The following is an 18,541-nucleotide window of genomic DNA, read 5'->3' as shown; positions in this document are numbered from 1 at the left end:
AAAAAAAAAAAATCCCTCTCACAAGATGCTATAGATCAAAAGGAAACTTGTAGTTATCGAGAAATTTTGAGATTAGTATTTGAGATCTAAATTTGTTAATCGACAGAGTTAGGTTCTCGCGGTAGTAGCTAAGGTGTTCAAGAACAATATGAGAGGAGAGAAAGGTTATAAGCTTTTAGGGATATTGAAAAAAAAAATAATAATGATTAGTCAGGTGGAAGGAACAACTTTATAATGTGAGGCAGTCGGACTCCCCTTCTGACAACGATCCTAAGTGTCTTGACACCTCCCTCAACTTTTTCTTCATTAACTGCAACATTCGCGGTCTAAGATCTAATTTTCAATCTGTAGAACACCACCTCTCCTCTTCTAAACCTCATCTCCTTTTCCTCACTGAAACTCAGGTGTCTGAAGCAACTGACAGTAGCTCCTTTTCTGATCCCTCCTACTTTCTCTATCCTCATTTTCGATCCAAAGCTGGATGGTGCGTTTATGTGCGCAACGACTTAACCAGCTCTCATGCCCACGCTCTTGAATCTTCTGAGTTTTCCACCATCTGGCTACGACTACAGAGTCATTCTCAAACTAAATTTATCTGTGCTGTATACCTCTCACCTAACTCCTCTGACTATAATTTTTTTTTTTTGACTATTTAACTTCCAAAGTGGGGCACATTCTGACTCTCTTCCCTTTTGCAGAGATCTCCATTCTTGGAGAGTTCAATGTTCACCACCAGCTTTGGCTTTCCTCTCCCTTCACTGACCATCCTGGTGAGCTAGCCTTCAACTTTGCTATCCTCCACGACCTAGAGCAATTGGTGCAACACACTATTCGTATTCCTGACCGTCTTGGAGATACGCCCAACATTCTTGACCTTTTCCTGACCTTTAATCCTGCTTATGCAGTCACCCTCTCTTCTCCGTTGGGTTTCTCTGATCACAATCTCATATCTGTATCTTGTACTATCGCTCCAATCCTTCAGGATCCCCCTAAGCGGAGGTGCCTCTGGCGCATAATAGAGGTGATAGTGTCTGGCATGGAGGCGTACATTCCTCACTCTTTTTCTTGAGCTAAACCTTCCAAACCTTGGTTTAACACGGCTTGTTCTCGTGTTATACATGATAGAGAGGTGGCCCACAAAAGGTACTTAAGCCTCCCATCATGTGAATCTCATGCACTCTATATTTCTGTCCGGAACCATGGCACGTCTGTTCTCCAACTAGCCAAAAACTCCTTCATTAACAGAAAGTGTCAAAATCTTTCAAGATCTAACTCCCCTCGTGACTTCTGGCATCTAGCCAAAAATATCTCCAATAACTTTGCTTCTTCTTCTTTCCCTCCTTTATTTCAACCAGATGGCACCACTGCTATCATATCTATTTCTAAAGCTGAACTCTTCGCTCAGAGCTTTGCTAAAAACTCTACCTTGGATGATTCTGGTCTTGTTCCTCCCTCTCCTCCACCCTCTGACTATTTCATGCCACCTATTAAAATTCCTCGCAATGATGTTTTCCATGCCCTTGCTGGCCTAACTCGGAAGGCTTATGGACCTGATGGTGTCCCTCCTATTGTTCCCTGAAACTGTGCCTCCGTGCTTGCACCTTCATTATCAAACTCTTTCATCTCTGTCTGTCAACATCTACCTTTCCTTCTTACTGGAAGTATGCCTACATTCAGCCTGTTCCTAAAAAGAGTGACCGTTCTAATCCCTCAAACTACCGTCCTATTGCTCTAATTTTCTGCCTATCTAAAGTTTTTGATCCATCCTCAACAGGAAGATTCTTAAACATCTATCACTTCACAACCTTCTATATGATCGCCAGTATGGGTTCTGTCAAGGCCACTCTACTGGTGATCTTCTGGCTTTCCTTACTGAGTCATGGTCATCCTGTTTTAGTAATTTTGGTGAAACTTTTGCTGCTGCCTTTGATATATCAAAAGCTTTTGATAGAGTGGCACAAAGCTTTGATTTCCAAACTACCCTCCTACGGCTTCTATCCTTCTCTCTGTAAAGTCATCTCAAGTTTCCTTTCTGACCTTTCTATTGCTGCTGTGGTAGACGGTCACTGTTCTTCTCCTAAATCTATTAACAGTGGTGTTCCTCAGGGTTCTGTCCTGTCACTCACTCTCTCCTTATTATTCATCAATGACCTTCTAAACTAAACTTCTTGTCCTATCCACTCCTACGGTGATGATACCACCCTGCACTTTTCCACGTCTTTTCATAGACGTCCAACCCTTCAGGATGTAAACATTTCACGCAGGGAAGCCACAGAACACGACTTTTGATCTTTCTAAAATTTCTGATTGGGGCAGAAGAAACTTGGTATTGTTCAATGCCTCAAAAACTCAATTCCTCCATCTATCAACTAGACACAACCTTCCAGACAACTATCCTCTCTTCTTCAATGACACTCAACTGTCCCCTCTTTTCTACAGTGAATATCTTCGGTCTGTCCTTTACTTATAATCTGAACTGGAAACTTCACATTTCATCTCTAGCTAAAACAGCTTCTAAGAAGTTATGCGTTCTGAGACGTCTCCTTCAGTTTTCTCACCCTCCCCCCCTAGGCTACTAACTCTGCACAAGGGCCTTATCCGTCCATGTATGGAGTATGCTTCACATGTATGGGTGGAGGGTTCCACTCATACCGCTCTTCTAGACAGGGTGAAATCAAAAGCTTCTCGTCTCATCAACTCCTATCCTCTAACTGACTGTCCTCAGCCTCTCTCTCATCGCGGCAGTGTTGCATCTCTAGCTGTCTTCTAGCGCTATTTTCATGCTAACTGCTCTTCTGATCTTGCTAACTGCATACCTTCCCTCCTTCCACGGCCTCGCTGCACAAGACTTTCTTCTTTCTCTCACCCCTATTCTGTCCACCTTTCTAATGCAAGAGTTAACCAGTATTCTCAATCATTCATCCCTTTCTCTGGTAAACTCTGGAACTCCTTGCCTGCTTCTGTATTTTCACCTTTCTATGACTTGAATTCCTTCAAAAGGGAGGTTTCAAGATAATTATCCTTCAATTTTTTACTACTGTTTTGGACCCTTTTCTGGGACTAGCATCTCAGTGGGCTTTTTTTTTCTTATTGGATTTTTGTTGCCCTTGGCCAGTGTCCCTTCTATATATATATATATATATATATATATATATATATATATATATATATATATATATATATATATATATATATATATATATATATATATATATATATATATATAAGGCAAGCGTACGACCACAGGACTTGTGGCTAACTGATCATTATTGTTGACTGGTACGTCAAGTCCAGAGAACCTTATATTGTTATAAATTTGTTTATTCCCATAAATAATAACTATTTGTGACTGAGGTAATGTAATTACGTGTGTTGCTGTGTGTTGCGCAGCGCCACTGGAGTATGTAGCAAGCCGAGGAGAGAAGGAAGGAGGCGAAGGCCCACCCAGCTCAGGCAAGGGACTCCCGCAACGCACAACTTACACATTAATATCTCACAAAATAAAGTAAAACACAGCATATGTGTATAGAGTATTTTTGACTTCCGAACTACTTGAACTATCAAATTCCGAAGTATGTACCTTAACTCGCGGGATACCCTATATAGATATTTACATAAAATAAAATTGATCTTTTTGTCATGGGATTTTTCAGTGCCTTATAGAACCCGCGTTACCTTATAAGAACCATGCCACACTACCATACCACACAAAGATAAATGTAATAGAAATTAACCCATGGCTGGTGGCAGCTACCTTTAATTCTAATTACAAAACAAAGTAAACTTAAACCTAACAAAATTACCATCCAGCTTCATAATAAATCAAAACTGAACTTAAATATCTAATAATAAAAGAACACTCCAACCCCCCTGTGACACTCGTGATGTGGGGTAAAATATCTGTTACCTAAGGTGAGGCACCTTTGGTTCGGGAGAATATAAAAAGTAGACAACGTCACACAAGACAAATTTCTCTCAGTATCCTGCCTGTTTTTGGTGGTGAGACCAGTGACACAGCAAGTTTGATGTCACACATGGACTGGACCATTGTGTTGATGCCTCATCATTCCAACAACAAACCCCAAGCCTGCATCTCTTCAGCTGCTCTATTTTGTCTTAATTACTCCAATATATACGACTGCATGCTTTTTTTTATTTATTTATTTTTTAATAGCTTTCGATTTGATGATGGAACAAGGATACTGTAATAAATATTTCGCTCCACTTGGCAACTCATAAAGGCTGTGCAGCTTTGTCTCCACAGACTATGGCTGTGCCCTGCTAGCCGTGGTCAGTCACTCTGGACCCTCGGTGTTCAGGTGGCAACATCATGAGCAGGTTTTACAGCCAGCACCCTGAGTACCAATTAATGGTTTGCATCCACTATAGCTCATTTAATTTGTGCCAAGCTTTCACTCCAGCAAAACGACACATTGTTTATCTTGCCAGCTGCAGCTGTCAAATAAGTGCTGTAAATAATTTCTCACACCACACAATCAAATCACAAGCACATGCCGGCACATAAACTTTGTTTTTCTTAGTTTTATAGTTAACAATTTTACTCATAAAGTGTGACAATATATTTTCATTTTACATTTACAGCTCGTAGTACGATGGTCATTTGAATTCGAATACTCCCATTAAGTCCAGTACCACAGCTGTTTTCCTTCCTTCCCGACAGAAGAAAATCAGCTGCGTGACGTCATTTGCTGCTCAGCCAGCAGCAAAAAAATGGGTAGCTTGCTCGGAGAAATTTGTCTTGTGTGACGCTGTCTTATGGGCCACAGTCAGCTGCCCTCATATACAAATATAATGCTCCAGCTAGGATTATACTTAGAAAATGACATCATAAAATGTGGTGGTAGAATACAACTGGCTAACGTGCCTGAGTCAACCAAACATCCAATCCTACTACTTGGTCACCACCACATAACTAAAATACTAATACAAAAATGTCACAAAAAGAACCATCATTACAGCACTAACCTCATCGTGAACTATATGAGGCAGAAGTGGTGGATCCCTAAAGTGAGGCAGACTGTAAAGGGAGTACTTCGAAAATGTAAAACATGCCACAGAAGTATTAAGGCAAGCCATATTCTCCAGCAGATGCACCGCCACTCCCACAGTTTAGAATTATCAATGAACCTTTTAGCATAACAGGGGTGGACTTTACCGGTGTACTTAATGTCAAGGGAGAAAGTCGTGTTGTTCACCTGCACTATCACTAGAGCCATACATTTAGATCTGGATTTAACAAGTTAAAACTTCGTCAACGCTTTCAGATGGTTCACAAGCAGACAGGATCTACTACAACTTATATTAAGTGACAATGCAACAACCTTCATCACTGCTGCCAATTACATCAAGGAAATTAAGCAAGATCCTCAGATAAATACTTATTTGGCCTCTATAAATTGTGAATGGAAATTCATCCCGGGTTGAGTGAGTCCCCTGGTTTGGTGCTATATGGGAGAGGTTAATAGGGACCATAAAAACTAGATTAGGAAAAGTCCTTGGCAAGGCTTTTGTCATATTTGACGAACTACATACTATCATAAAATTAAAATTCACTATAAATGATAGACTCTTAACTAATGTAAATAGTGACATCAATGAAATCAATGTCATAACTCCTTCACAATTATTAATTAATAGGCAAAAGACTGAGATCTTTTCCTAATGAACTTTCATTATAAGAAATATCTGATCCATCCTATGGTTTCTCCCAAAATTTAAAGGAAAGAAAAAAAAACTATATAAACTATATAAACAACTATGTGGAAAAGGTGGGTTGCAGAATATCTTTTGTCACTGAGGGAATCCCGTATGTGCATAATTGCCAAGGAAGTCATAACATGGTCACAAATCTTGTCCTCATTCATGATGACAGGCTGTGGTCCAGGTGAAAACTTGGTAAAATCACTGACCTGTATGAGGGACAGGATGGGGTTAGTCAGGTTAGTGTACCTACAACCACTTGCCCTGTTGCCAGATTGCATCCACTTGAACAGAGTCTGGCGGATGTAGTGCCTCCCAGTGATAACACCCAATTGCAGGGGCCTGTCTGTAACCAATGATCCCTGTGACAAGTGGCAGTCTGCTCTGCAGACTTATTAAAAACCAAAATTAAGACCAGTCAAATCTAATATCAAGTTTCCCTATGTATATATGATATTATGTTTTTTTTTTTTTTTTCTCGGTGGTGGAAGTATGTTGGGATTACAGTGGCCGTCGTACTTTCTCATGTCCTCAGTGACACGTTCTTCCATTATGCAAAAGAATATACGTAAATTACTAAAAAAAAAAAAAAAAAAAAACTCATCTAACTTACCATTATACTAGTACTTGATTGCATTCCCTCTCTTGCGTATTACTTTTTGCACTCGGTTTGAGAATGAATTTGCAAGTTTTTCAAGTAGCTCCCTTGGCAGTTCCTCCCACAGTTTTAAAAGCACAGTTTTTAGTTTGGCTAATGAACTAGTGTCCACCTCCTGTAGCTTCCTTTTCATAATGGACCACAGATTTTCAATGGGGTTTAAGTCAGGACTGTTAAAAGGCCAGTCAAGGTAAGAGATGGCACACATATCCAACCATTCCTTCACAACTTTTGCCCTGTAACAAGGAGCTCCGTCGTGCATAAAAGTTTCTGCCCTACATTTGTCATAGCAGGTTTCTAGGTTGTCGTGCAGAAGGTCTAAGTACCGTTCACTGTTCACAGTAACACCTTTTTCTAAAATCACGAGGTTACCCACTCCATAATAGAAGAAACAACCTCACACCATGAGAAAGTCTGGGTGTCTTGCTCTCTTCACAGTGTACCGAGGGTCATGGCGGTCAGAATTCCTGGGCTGCCCCACTTTTGCAAAATTACTTCCTGTCTCTGTAAAGACGCTTTCATCTGACCCCAATATGCGTCAAATTCTTTCTAGAGACCAGTCTTTGTGTTCTTTAGCAAAAGTGAGTCGCTTCACTTTATGATGAGGAGTAAGGAGTGGCTTTACAGCAGCAGATCACGACACTAATCCAAGACCACATAGCACATAGCACTGCACATTCCTGACTGACACATCACCCAATAAGGCAGGATTGTTTTCTTTCAGTTCACATGCTGTGCTTGCTTATTAGTGCGACATTCAGTTGCTTTCTTATGAGTTGCAAAGTCTTGGCATTACATTTCCGTGGTCTCCCACTCTTGGATAAATGTGTGGGTGGTGCTACTTCTCGATACCGTTTCAGCCATCGTTTCACTCTCCTTTTCTGCCACTTCTGTCTCATCCACGATAGTTTTTGCACGAAACCAAGCCTTATACAAGGATCAGATACGGTTTATAGTCGCTCAGGATGTAATTCGCCTCGGTGCCATGAAACTATAAACAAGTGCGCAATTTGACAGTATCCATGTCCGTATTGACGACGCAAGTGAAACAGTGATGCTCCTCTACATGCAAGGAAAGCACTACCTGACATTAACGTGCCTTACATACCCCCCTGTAGTGTTGTTAAGTGACAGGTCTAGTTGCCATATCAGGATTTTTTTTTTTTTTTTAACAGTAACTGATCTTCCAGCGGCGTGGGAAAAAAAAAAAAAACAATTGAAAGGTTTTTAAACTGGCGTCCACTGCATCAATGACGCTCTGCCAAGACTGCTACAACATTTGACGGCCACTGTATTGTTCCAGCAAGGAAATTAATGGTGATGGGAATTAATTCAATTAAAGTATAACAATTCACTGTGACGAGTGAATTAATTAATGAGGATTCGGGTCAAGCGGAGTCACCATCCCAGAGCAAACCAATATCATTTCACTTGGTAAGTGGAATCAGTGAGACTCCAGCCAGTAGTCAGTGTGCATCAACGCTCCTTCTCAACCTACTACCATCCTAAGTGGACATTTTACACCAAATTCCAGCTAAGTACTCTGTTTAGTCGCAGGCATGTGTGCTGAAAGGCAACTCGTGTGTCCGCCTAAACTAAAGTAAAAAACTTATAACCTGGTTTTAGCCCATATATGCTAAGTAACCACAGCATTGTCACTTTTCCTAGTATAGGGGTCCCATAACTTCAAGATAACACAAAAATCTATTAATTGAACCATTATATATTGAGAGAAAATAATATGAAGCCATTTTTTTTTTTTTTTTGTATAGATACATCAGATAAAATTAATCTTTTTGTCATGGAATTTTCCAGTGCTCTATAGAACCCTGGCTACTTTATAAGAACAACGCTACCATAACACACAATGATAAATATAACAGGAATTAGCCCATGGTTGGTGACAGCTACCTTTAGTTTTTAACAACCAAAGTAAACTTAAACTTAACGAAATTACCATCCAATTTGATGTTAAATAAAATCTAAACTTTAATATCTAATCAAAAAAGAAACCCATCCCCTGTTTTAAGTTATTAATAATGGACAGACCGAAGATATTCATTGTAGAGTAAGAAGACAGTTGAGTGCCACTTGTTTTTTATGCAAGAAGGCCACTGGGCAAGTGCAAAAAAAAAAAAAAAAAAAAAAAAAAAAAAAAAGAAAAAAAAAAAAAAAAAAAAAAAAAAAAATATATATATATATATATATATATATATATATATATATATATATATATATATATATATATATATATATATATATATATATATATATATATATATATATATATATATATATATATATATATATATATACTTAATGCTAGGTCCCATAGAGAATTCCAAATAAAAAAAATCAAACAATTCAGGATAAGTGTATTGAAACATCCCTTTTGAAGGAGTTCAACTCATAGGAAGGAAGAAATACAGAAGCAGGCAGGGAGTTCCAGAGTTTACCAGAAGAGAGGATGAATGATTGAGAATACTGGTTAACTCTTGCATTATCGAAGTGGACAGAATAGGGATGAGAGGCCATGGGAGGAGGGGAGGCATGCAGTTTGCAAGATCAGAAGAGGAGTTAGCATGAAACAGTAGAAGATAGCAAGAAATGTAACACTGTGGTGATGAGAAAGGGGCTGAAAACAGTCAGTTAGAGGAAAGTAGTTGATAAGACAAAAAGCTTTTGATTCCATCTTGTCTAAAAGCATGGTATGAGTGGAACCCCCTATATGTGAAGCATAGGTATTCCATACATAGATGAATAAGGCCTCTGTACAGAGTTAGCAACTTGGTTGGGAGAGGGGGGGAGATGAGAAAAACTGGTGGAGATGACTCAGAACACCTAACTTCATAGAAGCTGTTTTAGCAAGAGATGAGATAAGAACATAAGAACATAAGAAATAAAGGAAGCTGCAAGAAGCGACCAGGCTTACACGTGGCAGTCCCTGTATGAAATATACCTACCTATTTCCATCTATTACCCCCATCCATAAACCTGTCTAATCTTCTCTTAAAGCTCTCTAATATCCTAGCACTAACAACATGATTACTGTGTCCGTTCCACTCATCTATCACTATTTGAGAACCAATTTCTTTCTATCTCCTTCCTAAACCTAAATTTTTCAAGCTTGAACCCGTTATTTCTTGTTCTACCCTGGTTGCTGATCCTAAGAATTTTGCTTACATCCCCCTTGTTATAACCCTTATACCACTTAAAGTCTTCTATCAGGTCTCCTTTTAACCTACGTCTCTCTAAAGAATGTAAATTTAACAGCTTCAATCTCGCCTCGTAAGGAATACTCCTCATCCCTTGTATCCTTTTAATCATTCTCCTCTGTACTGATTCTAATAGATTAATAGATTCTATGACTCCTAAATCTTTCTCGTACCCTGTACCTACCAGAATTTCTTTGTTTAATGTGTACCTACTGTGTGGGTTTCCTCTACCTACGCTAAGTAATTTGCATTTGTTCATATTAAATTGCATTTGCCATCTGTCCATCCATTCATTCATCCTATCTAAATCTGCCTGCAAGGCGATGGCATCCGATTCTGACCTATCTATTTCTATCTATCTTTGTGTCATCCGCAAATTTACTAACATCACTACTAATTCCACTATCCAAATCATTGATATATATATTAGAAATAACAATGGCCCTAATACTGATCCCTGTGACACACCACTAATTACATGACCCCACTTGGATTTCGAGCAGTTTATTACAACTCTTTGTCACCTGTCGCTAAGCCATGACCCTATCCAGCCTAACACCTTCCCATCTATCCCGTATGCCCTAACCTTTCTCAAGAGTCTTTGATGGGGTACCTTGTCAAGTGCCTTACTAAAGTCCAAATATAAAATATCATAACTATCACCATTATCTACTGCCTCGTACACTACTGTAAAAACTTAACAAGTTTGTCAGGCAAGACTTCCCCTTCGTGAAGCCAGACTGATCAAGTTATGTTTGTCTAAATGTTCCCTAATGTTTCTCGTTATTATTGACTCCAATATTTTACCTACAACTGAAGTTAAGCTGACAGGTCTATAGTTAGACGATAAAGTTTTATCTCCTTTCTTAATTAAAGATGGGTACTACATTAGCCTGCCTCCACATTACTGGTACCTCACCTGACTCAAGTGATTTCCTAAAGACAGAAACTAACGGCTCACTAATAACCTCTGCATTCCTTAAGTACTCTGGGATATATTCCATCTGGTCCTGGTGTCTTGAACTTTTTCTAGCCTATCTATCTCCTGTTCCACTATCTCCCTAGTTATGGAAATATCTGTCAGCTTCTCTTTCTCATCTGCTCTAAACATCTGTTCACTATCTGGCATATCCTGCATGTTTTCCTGGGTGAAGACAGTTAAAAAATACTAATTCAGAATTTTGCTATCTCCTCCCCAGAAATAACCAGTTCCCCACCTGTTGCCTTTAATGGACCTATAGTATCCTTATTCTTCGTCCTGTATACCTGATAAAATCCCTTGGGGTCTGTCTTTGCCTGGCTGGCTACCTTTAATTCATAATTGACTACCTTTAATTCATAATTGCCCTTAGCTTTCCTCGTTAACTTCCTGACTGTTCTAACTAATTCATTATATTGTGACCTTAAAACTTCTTCACCTGCCCTTAATTTCTTATATTTATTCTCTTGTGCCCTATATAATGTTTTAACCAAGCAGTCATCCATTTAGGGTAATTTTTCAGTGATCTTATTGCCCTATACGGGATATTTGCTAACTGACCTGTATGAACTTTACGAAATATTTATACAACTCATCTACATTTATTTCACTTAATCTCCTCATCTCGGCCCCTACCATCCTCTCCACTCCCTCATCTACTCGCCTCGACCTCACCTCTCTCATTTCAGCATGACCTGACTTTCCAACATACTCACACCTATCTCCTCCTCCCTCTCTCCTCCGCCCCTTCCGGACACATCTTCCCTCTTCCTGTCCTACACCCTCACACCTAACCTAACCTAACCTCTCTCATCTTGCCTTATCTCACTCAACTCCGTCCCGGACCTGACCTCACCCTGCATCCGTTGCCAGTCAACTCCTTGGAGGTACCTTTTCTAATTCCTCAAAATCTGCTCTCCTAAAATCAAGTATTTTACTAGTGTTTTTGCTTCTAAAAGTTTCTTCCCATTTTAAATTGTACCTAATTTCCCTATGGTCACTTACCTAGCTGTCCTCCAACCTCTACCTGCGTGACTGCCTCCACCCTGTTAGTAAGAATTAAATCTAGAATATTATTCCCCCTTGTGAGTTCTACGACTACCTGTTTAAAAAAAATTATCCTGAATTACCTTAAGAAATTCCTCTGCTTCCTTGTTATCCACCATCAGACCCCAGTCAATATTCCTAAAATTAAAATCTCCTACCACACATACCTGCCTGCTCTATTTATTTCCTGCCACGGTGAGGTGTACTACTCCCAGTACTACTTATTGCGATCCTTCCTTAATATCTACCCATATCGACTCTGCTTTGTTATCTGTTTTAATTCTACTGTTAATACAACACTGTAATGTATCCCTAACGTATAATGCGACGCTTCCTCCTCTCCTGTTTTTCCTATCTTTATAGAACAATGTATAACCATCTATCTTAACCTCTGGATTAAATACTTTTCCTGACATATCTAACCAAGTTTCAGTTAAAACAATATCAAATTTCTCTACACACGCTATTCCTCTAAGTAAGTCTATTTTATTCAAAATACTTCTACAGTTTGTGTAGTAAACACTTAAACTATTTCTCGCCTTCCCTGAGCTAGCTACCTTTCTGGATGTGAAGTTTCCAGTTTATATTATAAGTAAAGTACAGACTGAGAATGTTCAATGTAGAAGAAGGGGACAGTTGAGTGTCGTTGAAGAAGAGGGGATAGTTATTTGGAAGGTTGTGTCGAGTTGATAGATGGAGGAATTGATTTTTTGAGGCACTGAACATTATTAAATTCGCTCTGCCCAATCAGAAATTTTAGAGAGATCAGAAGGCAGGCATTCTGTGGCTTCCCTGCATGAACTATTTATTTCTTGAAAGGTTGGCCATCTACGAAATGATGTGAAAAAAAGTGTAGGGTGGTATCATCGGCGTAGGAATGGATAGGAGGGATAGTTATCTGGAAGGTTGTGTCGAGTAGACAGATGAAGGAATTGGATTTTTTGTTAGGCAGTGACCAGCATAGTATTTGCTCTGCCCTAATCAGAAATCTTAGAAAGATCAACTATGAAGGGTTGGACATCTAAGAAAGGACATATGTCCATGTATATGTATAAATGCATGAATATAACTTTTTTTCTTTTTGTGTGAGGTCACTGACCAAGGGCAGCAAAAAATTGTAAAAAAAAAAAAAAAATGCCCACTTAATGCAAGTTTGGCGGCTGGTGGATAGGGAGGTGGCATGAAATGTAAGTTATTTATAGAGGAGAATAATTATTTACTACTTTAGAGTTTTGTTTGTTAATGGGTGACTCAATGAATTTTGAAGGAATGGCATGATATGACTCCAAGGCTGACCTGTGCACTAAATTTAGTTGAGCTTCAAATCCATGAAGTCTCCTCTTCAGGTTCTTGAAAGGTGAAAACAGACTTTTCCAGAATTTGGCGAAGAGGCGCTCGGGAGTAGTGTCCTCGTCCTCTTCTTGATGTTGGGGAGCGGCGCTGAACGGGGCAGCTCTCTGTTGCACTTGACCTGGGTATAGGCGTGAAGGCAGTGTGAAAGATGGGAAGTAGGATAAATGGTAGGAGGGAGACAGTGTTGGGAGACTGAAAGTTTGTGGTAACTTAATGCAATAGAGATGGACTGAGACTGCATAGAGGTGGTTAGAGAGAAGCAATGGTGTATGAACACTGAAAGGAATGGTGTGCAACTAAGTAGTTATGGGAGAGAGAACAGGATGCAAGCCCATTGATGTCAATGAGGACGGTGAAGGAAAGGAAAGGTTAAAATCAGAAGAGAATAAAGAAGGTAGTCTTGAGACATGAGTGAGTAGATAAAAAAGAAGAAAATAATATGAGGAAGATGAAGGAAGGTTCCCTAGAGATAGGTAAAGAAGAGAAATATGAAGGGAAAAAGAACTGATGATTCATAGCACTGGGAGGACAAGAGTAACGTTAGATATATGTCGGGCTGCTGAAGACTTGCTTGAAAGGATGAAGAAATCGCATAAACATAGAATGATATAGAGGTCTTGGAATTTAAAAGAAATGTCTTGAAGAGCAAACATTTTAATGGGTGAATCAAGGAACTTTGGAGGGAGAGAGTAGGAGAGTTGTTCGATGGGCTGAAATAAGAAGTTAGGACGTTCAGAAAAATATAAGTCGGAGGTGAGTCTATGAAAGTGAGGATCGTGGGATGAAGCTATTCACTCACTGATGAAGGAGTCATATTCGTAGTCAGGATCTGTCAGGCGATCAAAAACGAGATCCATTTTAGCGCTAACATCCTGTAGGCGGCGGGAGTCACTTGGGTGTAGCACACACATTCTGCCATTACCCTGCTCTGCAACACGCGAAGAGATGCAACACACACACACACACAGGCTCTCTCTCTCTCTCTCTCTCTCTCTCTCTCTCTCTCTCTCTCTCTCTCTCTCTCTCTCTCTCTCTCTCTCTCTCTCAAGGTTAAAGTATATATATCTATATCTATATCTATATCTATCTATCTATCTATATATTTATATATATATATATATATATATATATATATATATATATATATATATATATATATATATATATATATATATATATATATATATATATATATATATATATATATATATATATATATATATATATATATATATATATATATTGAATCAGAGATCGGTATGAATATGTTGTTTCTCGTTCATGCCAAAGTACAAGGAAGAATAATAATGAAAACTACAAAAGGATCTGACAGAATTGCATGAATGGAGCCGTAAATGACATACAATTCCGTGCAGAAAAATGACATGTAAAGAATCAATAATAATATTCAGAAAGAGCGTAAACTCTTAACTAGGTTTACAGATAACGTAACATGTATGGTATGTTATAGAAAAAAAATGAGAGCAGCACTTTCCATTACATAAATGAGGAAATGATAATTAAAAGATATGTGCGTATAATTCATAATACCAAAGGTTCAATATAGCAGTAGTATTGAAACTGCAGTTGAAAAAAAAAATAAAAAGGTACAAATAATAGCCATAAGATTTATAACAGGTATTTATAACAGGGGAGGCATGCAGTTAGGAAGTTTAGAAGAACGGTTACCATGAAAATTGCGGAAGATAGCAAAAGAACACTGTGACGGTACATGAGAGATTGATGCTCATGAGACTTGCCTTGCCCCATTCCCACGCTTCTTTGCACGAAATGTTTAATTGCTGTTCATTTGGATGTCTAGCAAATAACATTGAGAGATAAAGAGTAAAGTGACTAGCATGGGAGTGTATAAGGGAAGACGTTAGGCTGTGAAAATAATTTGTGAACAATAGAGTGTGGGTAATACAAGTCCAACGGAACACTTCTGTTGATAGATTTAGGAACAATTTACCACTGCCACAATGGAACGGGCTTGAGATAAACGTACAGATAACCGAATAGAGACCGTATGAAGAATATCTAGAAATTTAAGATTTCTGCCACTTACTGGATTACCAAAATATAAAACGTAATGTATTTTACAATAATTAAGTAAAGGTTTTGTTATGAATAACGTAATTTCACCTCACGTTTTAGACAAGACGGGAGAACGTAGACCTATCATCCTGTGAGAACATTGGTACAGTATTGTATTCTTAGGTGGCAAAATGGTGTTGGTGACGCAGAGTATGGTGGTGATAAAAAAAAAAATGGATGTATTAATAATGGCAAAAATGAGTAGTTCTGAGGAATGAAGTGTTGGTGATGGCAGAAGACTCAGTAATGATGGGTGTAGTGAACTGGTGGTGAGAAGTGATGGCGGTGGCACTAGTGGTAGTTGTTGCTTTTGTGATAACAGTTTTGACTGGTTTTGATAACATTATTATTATTATTATTATTATTATTATTATTATTATTATCATTATTATTATTATTATTATTATTATTATTATTATAATTATTACTAGTAATGGTTGTAGTAGTAGAAATATTATTGTTAGTAGTAGTACAGTAGTAGTAGTAGTAATAGTAGTAGTAGTAGTAGCAGCAACAACAGTAGTAGCAGTAGCAACAGTATGGTCTGGCAAATCTAAACTGGTGCGTGTGACGTATAATCCTCCCGGTCCATCTGTCAAACTGTCCTCTGTCCCACTGTCCCCCACTGTTTCTTGGAAGATGATAATTTGGTCAACTCATCATTTCCCTCATTATGCTTGCTTGCATATTCTAGCCACTGTTTGTTCCCTGTTCACTTATGTGTACTAGGAATTTCTGCTTCTACTAGTATTATGTAGATGTGGTGGCCAAGGAAACACGATTGTAAAGAACTGCTGTCGTATTTTAATATAATAAAACTGTACAATAAGTGAAGCTGCCCGCGTGTCGCATGTCCGCCACCGGGACCAAGCGGACAAGGACTCTGCATGTCCGCCAGCAAGGCTGGGTGGACAAGGACTACTGATGCTGGGTGGATGCTGGACCTACCGGCTCAGGTCAGGGCTGGAGCTCGTGAAATCCTGGGAGGTCACGCAGCCAGAAAGGTAAAGGTCTCGTGAGGTCCTGGGAGGCCACCTGGCCGTCGAGCAGGCCAAGCAGGCCGGAGCACCGCAGACAGGTGAGGGTTGACCTCACTCCCGCGTGGTGGTAGACGGGTGGGCAGAGGCTGGGTCAGGTCGGGGAAAAAGATGAGGTTGGCTGGGGCTGTCAAGTTCCAAGGGAAAATGCATGCCATGGAATGTGGGCGGTAAGGGTGTAGGGGTGTGTCCCGACACTAGCACCATCCTTCTAGGCATGCCTTCATGCCTACAAAACATATGGGTGATGCAAGGTCATTGAAGCACATAATTCGCATAATTAAGACGCGTTTAGCTGTGTAAAACACGTGATGTATAGACTATAGTCAATCGCAAGGCTCACAAACAATGGTGTCAGCAAAGTGAGTGTGCACTGGTGAATTACAAAACTCACATAGCGGTGACAAAAAAAGAGCACAGTACCCAATCAGAAAACTCACACTAGCTGTGACATCAGCACAGCGAATCACAGGCCAACAAAAACACTAGGACAACACTAGAGGCCTAAAACAAGAGAACAAGACATTTTTATCCCAAATAAATTGCAAAAACCATAATGCTGCAGAAATAACGCACATGATGGCGATAAGATCTTCAAGTGTAGTGTATCTTGGCAGAATATGCACTGGAAGCCACAAGCAGGAAAGACCACAAGGACAGGAAACACCAAAACTTGCAGATGCGAAGACTGGTGGCATGAAATCCAAAGTCTTGGAAAGACGAGTTGTGTCGGTGGCAACTTAAAAAGGCCAGACTTGAAACAGGGACGGCGTCGGTGACGGCTTGAAGTCGTGTGGGAATAGGCTGGGAGAGCAGGCTTGGCATAAAAAGCTTGAAAGAAGCCCTTAAAGCAACTGAAGAAAGCACTGTAGACGTGTAATAGCATAACAGTTTGTGTCGGTGATGGCTTAGCAGAAATGTGTTGGTCACCTTAGCAGGTAACCTAAAGGCGATGAAGGTAGCTGGAGTAGCTGGCGACGAGCAGGGCATGTGGGCAGGAGTTGAGTAGCCAAAAAAACTCCATCCCACCGCTACCACCGTTTTCATGTATTAGGAATTTCTGCTTCTACTAGTACTATGTAGAGGTGGTACCCAAAGAAACACGGTTGTAAAGAACTGCTGCCGTATATTAATATAATAAAACTATATAATAATAAGTGAAGCTGCCTGCGTGTCGCATGTCTGCACCGAGGCTGGGCAGACAAGGACTCTGCATGTCCGCCAGCAAGGCTGGGTGGGCAAGGACTACTGATGCTAGGTGGTTGCTGGGCCTACTGGCTCAGGTCAGGGCTGGGGCTCGTGAGGTCGTGGAAGGTTACACAGCCAGAAAGGTAAAGGGCTTGTGAGGTCCTGGGAGCCCACCCAACCACCGAGCAGGCTGGAGCACACAGAGACAAAGAGTGAGGGTTGATCTCACTCCCATGTGGTGATAGGTGGGCGGCCAGAGGCTGGGTCAGGTCGGGGACAAAGGCAAGGTTGGCCGGGACCGTTAAGTCTCAAAGGGAAAGGCGCGCCATGAAATGTGGTTGGCAAGGATGTGGGTGTGTGTCTCCACACCAGCACATGTGCTGTTGCTGCTGTTCGAGATCTGACCTTTGAAATATCAGTAAGAACTCATTAATTTTTCTTCTCTCTGAAAATATTGGTTTACTTTATTATAATATACTTTGTTCGACTGTGTATATGTGTGAGATGGTTAGGAGACGCTTCCATTGTGGTAGATCTGAGTGCTGCAGACGCGATAACCTGACCTCGTGTGGTGCAGGTGTGAGTGGACCATTGGGATGACAACTGCACCACACCTGACCTAGCTGTCTGTGGCAATACCGCACAAACGGGGTGTCAGGTCTTATACCAAGTTCTTTACAAGAACTTGGTATAACACCAAGAATGGATTTTCATAAAAAAAAAAAAAAAAAAAAAAACGGATATCTTTATGTTCAAATATGTTCAAAAGTACAGAGTATTTTGGCATGATTTCCAGAGGGAGAAAAAGAACAGCGTGCTGAGAGTAGTTCGGCAGAGGCGGCTGCAGCGCACCTGGACGATTAGATGTCACAAGCTCCAGTTTAGATTTGCCAGACCATGATAGTAGTAGTAGTAGTAGTAGTAGTAGTAGTAGTAGTAGCAGTATGCGCAGTCATAACAGTAATGGTCGTGGTGATGGCGATAGCACAGACAGCTATAGTGGAACCAGACTAATTTGGTACTTGGGGTGTTGGCTGTTTCGGTCCCTCATTGTTGTCACGTTCACAGTCGACAGGTATATGAATACTTCTCTCTCTTCCTCATATTGTTATCCTTTGCCTTAATTATTCCAAAATTATAAGTTGTTATATACAAGTACATGTTTTTTTTTTTTTTTAATGGCTTTTGATTTGATGATGAAACAACGACGCTGTATATTTTCACTTGGCAACGGGTACAGGTCGTA

The 18,541-nt window shown here is 39.9% G+C and overlaps 1 protein-coding gene across 9 annotated transcripts in view; it reads right to left on the bottom strand.

The window, feature by feature from the left end:
- Positions 1-18,541, bottom strand: part of LOC135104951 (uncharacterized) — a 153,319-nt gene that overhangs the window by 68,627 nt on the left and 66,151 nt on the right. For 7 of the 9 annotated variants that reach the window (XM_064012771.1, XM_064012772.1, XM_064012773.1 and 4 more), the window contains 2 exons: positions 13,773-13,901; positions 12,917-13,091 (listed from right to left, as the gene is read on the bottom strand). In XM_064012771.1, coding sequence (XP_063868841.1) covers positions 12,917-13,091; positions 13,773-13,901 — 304 coding nt within the window. The remainder of the gene's footprint in view (positions 1-12,916; positions 13,092-13,772; positions 13,902-18,541) is intronic. The other 2 variants (XM_064012776.1, XM_064012775.1) reach the window with 2 other exon arrangements.

The sequence above is a fragment of the Scylla paramamosain genome, chromosome 11, assembly GCF_035594125.1.
Source record: "Scylla paramamosain isolate STU-SP2022 chromosome 11, ASM3559412v1, whole genome shotgun sequence".
Taxonomy (NCBI): Eukaryota; Metazoa; Arthropoda; class Malacostraca; order Decapoda; family Portunidae; genus Scylla; species Scylla paramamosain.
Note: the sequence above shows the minus strand (reverse complement) of the source record. Positions and strands in the feature narration are given on the sequence as shown.